General features: G+C 39.6%; 2 protein-coding genes across 2 annotated transcripts; one reads left to right on the top strand and one right to left on the bottom strand.

Annotated features, from left to right (window-relative positions):
• The first annotated feature begins 3,921 nt into the window (after nt 1-3,921).
• On the top strand, nt 3,922-7,355 carry LOC103958976 (LRR repeats and ubiquitin-like domain-containing protein At2g30105). The gene is given in 10 exon segments (XM_048564332.1): nt 3,922-3,983; nt 4,101-4,142; nt 5,078-5,267; nt 5,367-5,449; nt 5,559-5,639; nt 5,641-5,667; nt 5,950-5,998; nt 6,135-6,200; nt 6,882-7,001; nt 7,088-7,355. Coding segments are annotated over 10 exon segments (831 nt in total). The 3' UTR covers nt 7,199-7,355.
• Nucleotides 7,295-11,976, bottom strand: LOC103958978 (ubiquitin-activating enzyme E1 1). The gene is made up of 5 exons (XM_009371301.3): nt 11,244-11,976; nt 10,622-10,839; nt 9,683-10,477; nt 8,662-9,530; nt 7,295-8,535 (listed from the first exon to the last, which is right to left on the bottom strand). The coding sequence occupies exons 1-5, from the start codon at nt 11,767-11,769 to the stop codon at nt 7,506-7,508; spliced, it is 3,438 nt and encodes a 1,145-aa protein (XP_009369576.2). The 5' UTR covers nt 11,770-11,976; the 3' UTR covers nt 7,295-7,505.
• Between the last annotated feature and the right edge of the window lie 155 nt (nt 11,977-12,131).

Below are 12,131 nucleotides of genomic sequence, written 5' to 3'. Positions count from 1 at the left end.
GATAAAAGATAGAAACTTTACGAATCGGGTTGAAAAACAGAAGAAATATGAATTGGGTTTGCTCTGTCTTTTGATTTTATGGAATTTTTTGGGGGGTTTGATGTTGGTTTCTGGGTTTTGCTTTGCTTAAAGCAAAGGCCTTGGTGATTGAAATTTGAAAGGGAGATCTGCAAAGTTGTGGAGAGCTTTCTATAGAGAGAGAGAGAGAGAGAGAGAGAGAGAGAGAGAGAGAGAGAGGAGGGAAGGGAGGGATTGGATTGCATAGATAGGTAAAATGATGGGGTTGTAGGGTTGGGGGGTTAGGCAGTTGGTTAAGTTAGTTGAGAGAGGTGGTGTGTTTTGTTTATTGCCTTAATGGGGGTTTAGGGGGGAAGGGGAGGGATGAGAGGTTGTAATTAGTGAGATGGGTAATTGGGATTTAGAGCCTAATTATAGATGAGAGGTCCTGTGTTTAGGAGATGGGTAACTTTTGCCTAATTTTCCATAGAAAAATTTTGTATGTGGACCTGGTCAAGATTGTTCCTTGTATGTTTTGTGTCACACAACTATGGCCTATATTTGGGGACCTTTATTTATCTTGGGTGGATTCAGAATGGGGTTTAGAGGGAGAAAATTGCTTGAGCAGACAAGAGTTGGTAATGACTGATGACTGATGCTAAGACATTTTTAAGCTTGAGTTGCGCTTAACATGACTGAAAACGCTTCAAAAATATTCTGAGATTTGTTTTGGAGTTTACTATTTAATCAAGCTTGTGCATTTATTCTTATTCATTTATCAAATTTGATGTTTATCGATTCATTTACTTTTACCATGGTAGACATGCGTGAATTTTACAAATTTATAGTGAATTTTACATTGAGAAGTACACAAGTTGAAGATAAATTATGGTTCGTTTGGAAGTACTTTTTAAAATGACTGAAAACGTTTTTAGAGAAGATGTTTTTAAGTTTTAAAAGCACTTAAAGTGTTTCCTGTAAAAAACATTAGTTTTTCGAGTATTTTTCTAAGATTCACTTGCACTTTTGCTTAGAATTGATATCAAAGACATTTTCACTAAAAAAGATTTCAATCATTTTAAAATACTTTCAAACCAGCATTTAGTATAGATGTGTGTGAATGTTAATGTGAGATTTAAGGTACATGCCTATGCCTTTAAAGCTACATGCCTATGCCTTTAAAGCTTTGTATCAAAAGCATGTGCTTATTTATCTAAATGACCAGCACAAGATCCTGCTAAGCAACAGCTTATTTAGATTATTCTGGAACCATATATTTAGGTAGGGTGGTGGTGGATCACGCTTACTCGTAAGCTTAAATTATTCAATCACAGGAGCGTGCTGATTTTCTTGCCAGCCCATTAATAGCAAGCAAAGCACATTTGACATTATCTGCTTGCCAAAATCTTCACCTGTTCACATTAGCACAACTAAAGCAATTGTGTTGCAGGTGGTGGATTCATTGGATTGCTGAATAGAGTTTTTTTCTTTAATTCATTGTAGTTTGGATTTAAATTCTTTTTTTTCTATTTATAATTTAAATGAATTTAGTGTAAGTTATTTATTGTTTGTCCAAAGAAAAAACTAAGAACAATTACGTTGTACACTCTTACATTTACGTTTTTGTTTCTATTTTCATTACATATCCACATACAAATATATTTTTTCTCAAAACACAACGTCTGTTATACTTTGAAGGCTTGTCGAATTGAGAAAATGTCATTTGTAGTCAATTTTTTTTTTTTTTTTTTTTCACTTTGATCCATTTTATTGCCATGTAGGGTACCCTAAAGTCTCTAAACTTTACATGGTGAGACTAACCCTAAATATCAACTGTGTCAATAAATAAGATCAATGTTGTAGAAATTTAATTATGAGTGAGATTGTCTCAGCGCATCCATCCGACATCGAGAATAATAATCTTTGTCTATATAAACGATTTGAAAGGAAATCGAATGAAGGACATCAGATACAAGGTTAAATATAGTTTGACACTAAGCTTGAAGTTATAGGAGAATAATAATAAGAGAGGAGAGGGTGAATGAGTAGCAATGATACATCCAACATGTGTAATGAGGGACCATATATGCATAATTAACTGCAGACTGTAGTGGAGACATTACATGTTTGGTAGTTCTGAAAGGCTGAATAAATCTGGTGTTTCCTAAAGCAAAAGTTAGAAAAGTAGAAAAGCCACCAACTTGGTGGATTCTGAAAAGTTCACATGGGGGTAGAAGAAGTGAGTAACAAAGCTATGGACTTCACATGCTTGATTTGATTGAACATTGAAGAAGTTATAGAACAGCCTAGAGATCCTCTTTCATGTGAAACCAAAACTCTGAGTTTTTAGGGTTTTTGTGCACCCAAATTCAGGTATGTATTTCATTTCTTCTGTCTGGGAGTCTGAGAGCTGGAAAAATTCCTTGCATGGTTTTGGTCCAAGTTCTACAGCAACAAATGACCGGATCTGGTTGACCTCAACCTGTCAAAACACTGTCATATATGGTACTTTTTTTATATTATTGTTAATACAACTGATTTAATTAATGTATTTTTATTAGTTTAGTTTCGTAAATTAAAAAAGAGGGTTACCTTTTTTTCCTAGACAATTTAGTAACGAGTTTGTTGATTGCATGTTCTTATAGTCAGTGTAATCCTTAATTTATTGTAGAAAAATGTGTTGGAATATACCCGTGTCCGTGGATGAAACAAGAATATCATCAAACGACAGAAAAACCCTCAACTGTTACTGATGGTGGGTTTTTATTGATCAAGTGAAGATTATATCCTTGGCACAATTAAACTTCATAAAAGTAAGGCTTTCTTTAGGCACACATAGTAAAGATTAGTGTTTGAAATTTTTTCGATATAGTTGATATTTTCAGCTAAAATTAACAGACTTCATCGATATTATCCAACATATCAATTAAATATCGATAAACTGTTATACGACATTCCTTAAAGTTTCATTTTAAATTTTCATATTTTTGAACAAATTTTCATCATTTCTATTTAAGACAATCGATATCGATATTAATAAGCCCATCGGTATTTTCATAAATTTGCATATCGATATTTATACTAATACCGTTATTTTAAACAATGGTAAAGACTAAACCCACATATGGTGATATAGCCAAGCTCGATTAACAGAAAACAATAAAAAACAAAAACAAAAGCAAACTTAAAACTACAAAACTCTCGTAGAAAGAATCCACAAACTCCGCAATACAATCTCAAATAGAGTGCATGCAATTTATATGAGTCGAACTACAAGTACAAAATGCATAGATTCGGTCTTATCAAAACACAACGGTCTTTCCTCTTTTGGCTCACACTAGTCAAATTTGTATTACGTGTGGAAAATCCGTAAATTACTTTTGTACCCTTCCTAAAAGGAATTAATCTCAACCTCTCTGTATAATCCAATTCGTTTACCTTATTTGCTTCACTCACTCTCATCGGTTATATAATTGTGTACTCATCGTCCTATCCATTCACCCATATTTTCTTAGTTATCTCAATTTTCTTTCATCCCAGCTCAAGTTTTTCAATCCAATCTTATCCCATCACAACTTTGCTCATCACGATGATAGCATCGATGTGATTCGACTTCGTGGCAGAAATCCAGTTCTGCCGCTAGTTTGAATCTTAACCATGTAAGTCGTGAGGGCGGTGAGTTGATGAGCTCATCCTTTTGTCATCAATGTCACTCGTCACCTCACTGCCCCTTGGTTCACACACAAGCCCTTAACCCTAGCGGCATGAGTCTTCTTCATTGTCATCATCATCACCACGGCGCCTCATGCCTAGTTCTGCTCCCGGCGGCTAGTTTAGCCCAAGCCGGAGGCTAGCGGTTTCTGCGAGGCAGTTGCATATAGGGTATGCATCCATACCATGATTTGACATTGATCCGGTCCAGTGATGCCTAACTTATCTCTTGCAGAAGCAGCAAGCCTCCTCTTCTTGGTGATCTTGGTCATGAGGTTTTGAGAACCTACATATCAAAATGTTGTAAGAACTGATTATCTTCTGAGAGGAACCACAAAAGTTGATTTTTGGGTCTTTTTTCCCGAAATTTATTTTATCATTTTTTGTTGTAGGTTTAAGTTTAACTGGATAAAAATGGCGTTGGCTCTTGGCTGGTAATTTGGAGTCACAATAATTAAAGCATTCAACGTTTGTGGTTTATTTCATTACGTGGATCACCAAAAGAGAAGGGCCTGCTGAGGCTGCTGGTGATCTGTTTGGAATAACTGGATTAATGTCAAACAGGGCGTGGATGCGGACTCTACGTGATAAGAGCCCCATCGGATTCGATAACCTCTGGCTTAGACATTAGACCAAGCTGGCTGTTTGAAGCGGAACTAGGCATGCAAGAGAGGTCACGGTGATGGTTATGGCAATGAGAGGAAGACTCTTGCTGCTAGTGCTAGGTTAACAATGTGTTGTGTGTGTTTCCTAACGGGCAGTACGGTGGGAAGGTGCAATGATGACAAAGGGTTGAGTCCATCAACCCAGTGCCCGCATCATGACTTATCTGATCGATTAAGATCCAAAGAAGAGAAGAACTGGAATTTCTCACAGGAAGTGGAGTCACATCAATGCTGTCATTGTGGTGATGGGTGGCAAAGAAACAAATTAGTGATGGGATGACTAGATTAAGAAACTTAAGAAGTTGGTTGATGAGAGAAAATTGAGCAAATTGAGGAAGTATGGGTGCATCGGGAGGAAAATGAGTACTCAATTATGTTTGGATTTTGTGATTTTAATTAAAAAGTAGTTATACTTATTGAGTATTACTATTGTGTTTGTTCTTTTTATTTATGTTTTTTTTTTTTTTTATCGCAATGGTGTTTGAATTTGATCGAATTAACTTCTCATTTTTGGTCCTTCACTTTTGAAAACGATTAATCTTATCCTTGAGTTTCAATGCCACACATCAAACTTTGGATTGCAGTAACTGTGGAGATTTACATACATTTTTAAGTGTTCTTTCGGAACTGTTGAGTTAGTACAAATGAGTTATTAATAATGTGGTATTTCGGAATCCATTCGGATTGCAATGTTGATATTTATATAATTTGTTGCCAACTAATATTTTAGAGGACCTAAGTTCTTTCAATGCTGACATCTTCTTGTTGGTCGAATTTGAAAAGGCCGTGCCGGATGAAGTGTGGGCTTCTGGAACTTCCGCAAGAGTTATTGAACTCAGCAATAATTCTATTCGAAATGTACCTGCAAAGATTGGTTGTCTAAGCTCCTTGCAGGTACATAACCCTCTGTTTCCTTCTCGTATTTCGCTCTATCGCCATCAAATTTGTGCCACAACTTTTACTTAGTTTCAATTCATTCTCAATATTTTGTCGAAATTGTTGCTCGCTGCAAATGATATAGTGGACGATTCTATTAGCTTGGAAGGACTAACCGTTCTGTCTCTGGAGCAAAACCAGTGAGTGTCTTTTGTGCTTTACAAATGTAGCTAACTAATCACGAGTGGCTTTCATTTTCTATCTCTGCACATTGTGTTGGATACTTGATGAATTGCATGATACATGCAGTTTAACGACGTTGCCATCTTCACTGGGCTTGTTGACATCACTGAGGCAACTCAATGTTGCCAAAAACAAATTATCTAGCCTTTGAAGTTCTGAAAGCCAACAACAACAGGTAATTTTGGAAGTAATATGAGCCAGGATGCCGAGGGCATGTGTCTTTCCTATTGAGTACTAGAGGATCAAATTCGGGTACCACTTGTTTTTCCTTGTATGTCTTTTCATCTGAATGTGATACGATTAATAAATTTTGAATGCGAATGCTTTTGTGTTACGAAAGTTGTTTCCTCTTCACGCGTCGATGATATGTTGATGAAGTCACTGTTGCTTAAAGATATCTGTGTTATGTTGATAAATGATAACATATATTGATTAAACACGCGTGTCTATGTTGCAGGATAAGCACCATCCATACATGTATAGGCGACTGCAATGCTCTTACTGAGGTACTACTTCGGCGTTTTCCTATTTTTTCTTTTCTTTTGGGTTATCTGTGGTGGGTGGAGGGGCGACTAGACTGTTGGCTCGTTCCCTCACTAGGTAGTTTAGTTATACATCTGACTTACTTTCCGCGTGGTGCAGGTTGATGTTTCGTCAAATCTTCTGTCCAAGTTGCCAGAGACAATGGGAAGTTTGCAAAATCTGAAGGTCCCTACTTAATCTACTGTTTTGAACTTCTTATCCGTCTCTCTTCTGTTTTACCCCCTTCAAAGTTGAGCAGTTCAGTTAATTAGTTAATGTTCCGTATCACACTAATTCACTGTTATAAAAATCCCCGTCTAGGCGCTAGGTGGCTAGTCATCATCCCGATTAATGTTTAGGTGTTTGAAAATTAAGAAATAGCACCTAGATCAGCTGAGGCATCCACCTAGCCCGCCTAGACCTACCTAGGCACTTACCTAGGTTGCGACTCACTTAGACAGAAAATAAATAATTTTCAATTTGCATTTAATTTTTTCAATAAATTGTAAGAGACTTGTTGAATACTTAAATGAACACACACTATATGCTTGTTTCCCATGTTTTCATTATGTTCAATACTTCATAATACATATGTCATTCTATTTTGTCTTTTATAATGAAATTATATATGTTTTAAGTATAAACAGACACTTATTTACACGAAATATAATAGATTTACTTAAATTCGCCTAGGCGCCCACCTAAACCCAGCTCGCCGCCTGACTAGCGCCTAGTGTCTTTTAGAACCTGGTGACTGATTACGTTTTTGCTGTAGTAGAATTTATTTAGTTATTCGTACGGCAGAAACCTCATTCGTCTTGTGCATTGTTGAGCTGATATTCACCCGAAGTTTCTACTTTAGTGCAGTCTTTGTATCTCAGCAACAACGGGTTGAGAGCCCTTCCCTCTGCGTTATTCAAAATGTGGCTACAGCTCACAACGCTTGATCTGCACAATACAGAAATAACCGCGGATGTCCTTCGTCAGGTACGTACTAGCAGCAAATGTCATTCTGTAAAGTAGTCTAATTTTTCACTTTTAACGGTGTGATACCGACAACGGTGTCTTCGCAGTTTGAAGGCTGGGAAGGCTTTGATGAACGCCGCCGGTTGAAGCATCAGAAGCAACTGGATTTCCGAGCTGTAAACTCCGGTGCGTTTAATGAAGGTGCCGATAAGAGCTGATGCCGCTAATTTCGGGATTACATGTCGCAATTGTGCAAAGTTGTTGTCCATACTCGGTGACATTTGTATCTAGATTTACAAAAGCAAGCTCCGATCTGATGTCTATGGTACTTGAATTGTTATAGAATCTAACAACGTCAGTATCTTGTTATCAAAAGTCGAGCACGAGAATTTACATGCATTTTTTCTGTCTATAAGCTTGAGTGTGTTCAATGTGCAAATATAAACAAGGGCCAAATCCTAAAAATGTAGTGTTCGCATCCGAGAATCACACACCGACGATCACCGGTGGACTCAAGAACACAACCTAACGGAAGTAGATGGATACCAGAGGGATGTCAACTTCGTTCCCCTCATCGTCCTCACAAGCCACAACAACATCGAAGTGGGAGCGGTTTGGAGACAGTTCCAAACCCCCCACTTCCCTAGCCAGATCCACCATCTTCTTGTCCATTCGGTCTTGGTGTCGTGCAAACATGGTATTATAAAGCAGGGAACTGGCATATGAGATGCTATAAGCATCCAGTCCTCTGTCCTTGAGCCACTGAATAAATTCTCTCAGAGTGGGATTGCCCCTCACGATCCACCTATCCCAAATGGTCCAGCTCATGTTACGGTGCTTGATGACCTTCACCGGAACTGGCTCTGCCATTGCGAACAAAGGTAGAGCTAGATTTGCAAACGTGTTTCTATAGTCTTCTAGTTTGTGGCCTCCGTCCAAAACTTTGTAAAGCTCCAGGCACACCAGTCCTGTGGCCATTGCCGTGGTGGTAGCAATTGCGGGGATAATCTTGCCGGCAATAAACTTGGCTTTCAGCTTGTCAACCTCAGGAATGCCGTAATTTCTAGCCCTCATATTGGCAAGCCCAGCTATCAGATCCATATGGTAATTTGTATCATCGTCCTTCTCGAACTGAATTGGTTTCATCCTGAACCCTGGTGAGAGTTTCTCTCGACAATGCTCTAACTTGATGATCAAGTCATCAATGACCTGTGCATCATCTGTAGATTGAGAAGTTAAATTGGTAGCATTATCGTCGGTCACTATGTTTGCATCTCTCCGGGGCTGAAATTCTGGGACCATCACTTTCTCAACAGCTTCAGCAAACTTCTTAGAGTTTCTAACCCAGTGGGGGATTGGGATCCCAAATGTTTCTGCCCTTAGTATGGATGCTGCCATAACAAAATTAAGGTGACCAGGATCAGCAGTTGAGAACTGTAGAGGATGGGGGAATCGCTTAGGGGCAGACCAGAATGGAGTCCCACTACTGGTTGTAGCATCTTCAGGAAAAGTATAGATCAGCTGTTTGATGCGGTTGTAAAAATAATCTTCAAACCTGTGTAAACAAAAATCAGGTGGGAATTAATGAACCACACCATCATTATAATTCAGGATTACAAAAGATGGGAGGAGCAAATGGAAAAGCGTATAATTTATTTATGTCAAGTAGCTAATGACTTACTTCAGGCGTGCCCATGCAATGCAATCTTGAAATGTTTCGCATCTTTCTCTATCAAGGCACTCAAGAATGCGCTCCAAGGTATCCCTGGCCTGTGCGTCACCAGCATTCCTCTTCGAAGCAGCATACTCACTTGGCTTGGCTAAATATGCATTCACTTCAGCTGGAGTTTTGCCAAGCAAGCCCTCAAACTCAGATCGAGCCCAAGTCAAGCAGTGGTCAATGTTGTGTGGAAATGAGTGCAAAGTGCACATGGGTGCTTGCTTCTCCGGTGGGTCTCTTGAGGCACCATAGTTTTCTGTTAGGAGAGGAATAACCATCTGAGTGTTGCATTTTGTGCCCAGTGTACCTGACTCGAGAAGTGGCTTCTGGAAATATAAGCACCTCTGATCAACATAGAGCCTAGCATTGACATTATCGAGTGCATTGATAACAACACTTAAATTCTCCCAGAAGGCATCATCAAACACATCCTCAGTTTCCGAGCTAACTCTATTCTGCAAGGCTTCGACATTGAGATAAGGATTTATAGATGCAGCAGCGGAGGCAGCAGCCGTGGATTTGGGCTGCCCAATGTTCCAATCACGGAAGAGGAACTGCCTACTAAGGTTACTCTTCTCAATTACATCATCATCAGTGACTGTTAGCTTCCCTTGCTTGCCACATGAAACTCCCATCAGGGCCAAATTTTTTAAGAACTCACATCCTAGTGCCCCAGATCCAACTAGAAATATTTTCGCATCCTCCAATTTCTTCTGTAGCTTGGACCCAAAAACTGAAATTTGTGCATCATAACGGCTATTTAATGGTTTCAAATCACTGGATTCCAGTGGCTCCGTAGGAAGTGATTCTACTGAGTCGAAGTAGAAGAACTGGTGGGAACAAGTTAAACATCAAGTTACTACGAGCAGTGAAAATAACTTACGGGGCAAAAAACTTTTTGGCTCTCAAATAATAGTCAACTCCAAGGGAAAGTATGAATGAACTCTTAAAACAATGGAGAGAGAGAAGAATGTGTAATGACCTGAAAGAGTGGATGGAACTTTCCAGAGCAAGCTTTTACAACCTCTTGACCCACAATACCACCAAACATGGCAGCCATGGGATTCAGTACCGCCTTTGCACCAAAGGCAAAGTGCCGCAAAAGTTTTGGATTAATATCTTCCATCTTACCACCTCCCAATTTTTCATTGATGTTACTAGCAATAGATATAAGCTTCTGTGCATCCTCTTCTGAACCAGCAACAGGGAATCGCCCAAGCTCAGACACAACTTTGTCCAGTGCTTGAAATGCCAAGTGTAGGAGTGGTGGCCGATCAAACTTGGAGAAATCACTAGGAAGAAATTCACCAGGATCATTGAGTGCTTCTCTCAATGACTTAAATTTCAAGACTTTTGGCTGCTTCACCTGTGTGACAATACCACCTTTCTCATAGGCACCAAACCTCGTGGTATCCTCCTCAAGAGTGAATGAGTAAGCCCTAGCATTTTTTATCCTTCTTGGTTTTCCATCATTTAGGTCTGTCATTCCATGAACCTCTGAGAACACAACAAGATCCCCATCCTGAAATTCAAGTCTCTCGTCGTCAACACATGACACTATAGCAGGGTTGTCATTGCTGATGGATGCAATTATACCCGTGTGTGGTTCCTCCCCATCAACATCAAAAACAGTGAACTCAGGTCCAAAGTCACAAAAGACAGAACCAAAAAGGCCTCTAGCTTCAGTTTTAATGAAGGCGATTGGGGGCTGATGATCATGTGTATAATCATCGAATTCAATGGCTTTTTCGAGACTGATGTCAGTGAATACAACAACCTACAAAAGAGTTTACAAACACACGATTTTTACATCCTCAAGCAAAGTACACGATCACTACAATATGAACTGCAAGCTAAATACCTTGAATAACTTCGATAATTGGCATACTAATCAAACAGTAATAATTAAATGAAAATGTACCTGGAAATTAGAAAGCTGCTCTTTGGTCAATTCAGTTGTCAAGGTATTAACAACCACAGCATTGTTGAGTTCCTGCAACTTTTGAACCGAAGCAAGTGCTCTGTTCTTACCCACATCGTCCTCGGAAAAAACAAAGTTACTAGACAAATCCCATAGCTCCACATTCCCTTCATCGTGCAAAGTCACAGACTTGACCCCAGCCAGAATGAGGTTCTTTGCTGCAGAAAGCAAAAGCCCGCATTAAAAAAACACCAGCAAAAGCAAAGACACACAAAAACTTGAAACAGGACAATCTAAACAGAATACATATTGCATTTACAATAGATAAGCGCCTCCAGAATACGAGAACAACTTCCATGCAACAGAAATGCCGCTATGGTGATTCTCAAGCCAATCACTACCGTGTGAGAAAGCTAAAAAAGGCATTGGCTTCGGAACCACCACAGTGGCATCCGTCCCGGTGTAGGTAAGTTTCTCTTCAAGAATACAACAGGATTCTAAATATGGTAAATTAAACCTACAGCCAGATAATAGATAAACACCTCCAGAATTCAGCATTTGTAACTCGCTAATTAAAAAACCGATTGAAAACGATAAATGTGAGGGTTTCCGAATTCCGTACCAATTTCAGCACCTAGACCTTGAATCCCTGAGATGAGAACATTCGACGCGAAGAGCCGCCGCATCGTCTCGCGGCCATAGACCGCGAGCTGCCGGCTGTGAAGGTCCTCGTCGATATCGGACTGGTTCGAATGGCCCAAAGCCATGATCGGCACGTCCTTCTCAACCACGCTACCGTGGTTGCTGCTTGCGAGGCTGCTGTTGTTGCTGACAGTAGATTCGGCAACGAAGTTGCCGATGCGATGCTTATTGATCGACGATAACGGGGCGGAGCTGCCGGTGTCTCCTCCTACTTCTACTTCTACAACGACTCCGTCCCCGGGTCTCTTTTTAGGAAGCATACAGTGCAGCAATCTGCTGAAAACGCCAGAAAAGGCGACCATCACCGAAACTAGCAAGCTCCAAACGAGAAAACGAGTGGTGAAAATTGAATTGGAAGCGTCGTCGGCGCCGGAGTAGGTTCGGAGAGCCAGTCCGAGAAGGATTGGGGCCGCCGAAGCCACTATGAGAAAGCGTAATTTGGGCATGATTCGATTCCAAAGCAAAGCAACAAAAGCGAGAGAGATGAATTAAAAAATTGGAGAGATATTAAACGTAGCGATTACTACTGTAAAAGGAAAAAGATTGGAATTTGGAATCAGAGAGAGAGAGAAGGTTGTGGGTTTATGCTTTGCTTGAGATTTTGGGTTTGAAACTTGAAAGTACTGGTTTTTTCTGGAACGATGAATATGTTAATTTCACGGTTTTTGGTGAAATGAAGGGTGTACAGTAAAAGCCGACGAAAAATCAACGGTCGGATTTTGTCCGTAGAAATAAGATCATTTTTAAGTTGCGTTAATGTTCGCCGGTTTACTCATTATCAATATTTAAAATTATCAATATTATCGAA

The sequence above is a fragment of a genome, unplaced genomic scaffold (assembly GCF_019419815.1).
Source record: "Pyrus x bretschneideri cultivar Hongxiangsu unplaced genomic scaffold, Pyrus_bretschneideri_v1 Contig39, whole genome shotgun sequence".
NCBI lineage: Eukaryota > Viridiplantae > Streptophyta > Magnoliopsida > Rosales > Rosaceae > Pyrus > Pyrus x bretschneideri.
Note: the sequence above shows the minus strand (reverse complement) of the source record. Positions and strands in the feature narration are given on the sequence as shown.

Bases quoted from the DNA above. Each gene is read 5' to 3' on its own strand.
- LOC103958978 (XM_009371301.3), bottom strand. From the start codon at position 11,769: ATGCCCAAATTACGCTTTCTCATAGTGGCTTCGGCGGCCCCAATCCTT. The intron at 10,478-10,621 runs GTACATTTTCAT...ACTCTTTTGTAG, and splicing joins AGCAGCTTTCTAATTTCCAG to GTTGTTGTATTCACTGACAT. The intron at 9,531-9,682 runs GTCATTACACAT...TGTTCCCACCAG, and splicing joins AGTTCCATCCACTCTTTCAG to TTCTTCTACTTCGACTCAGT.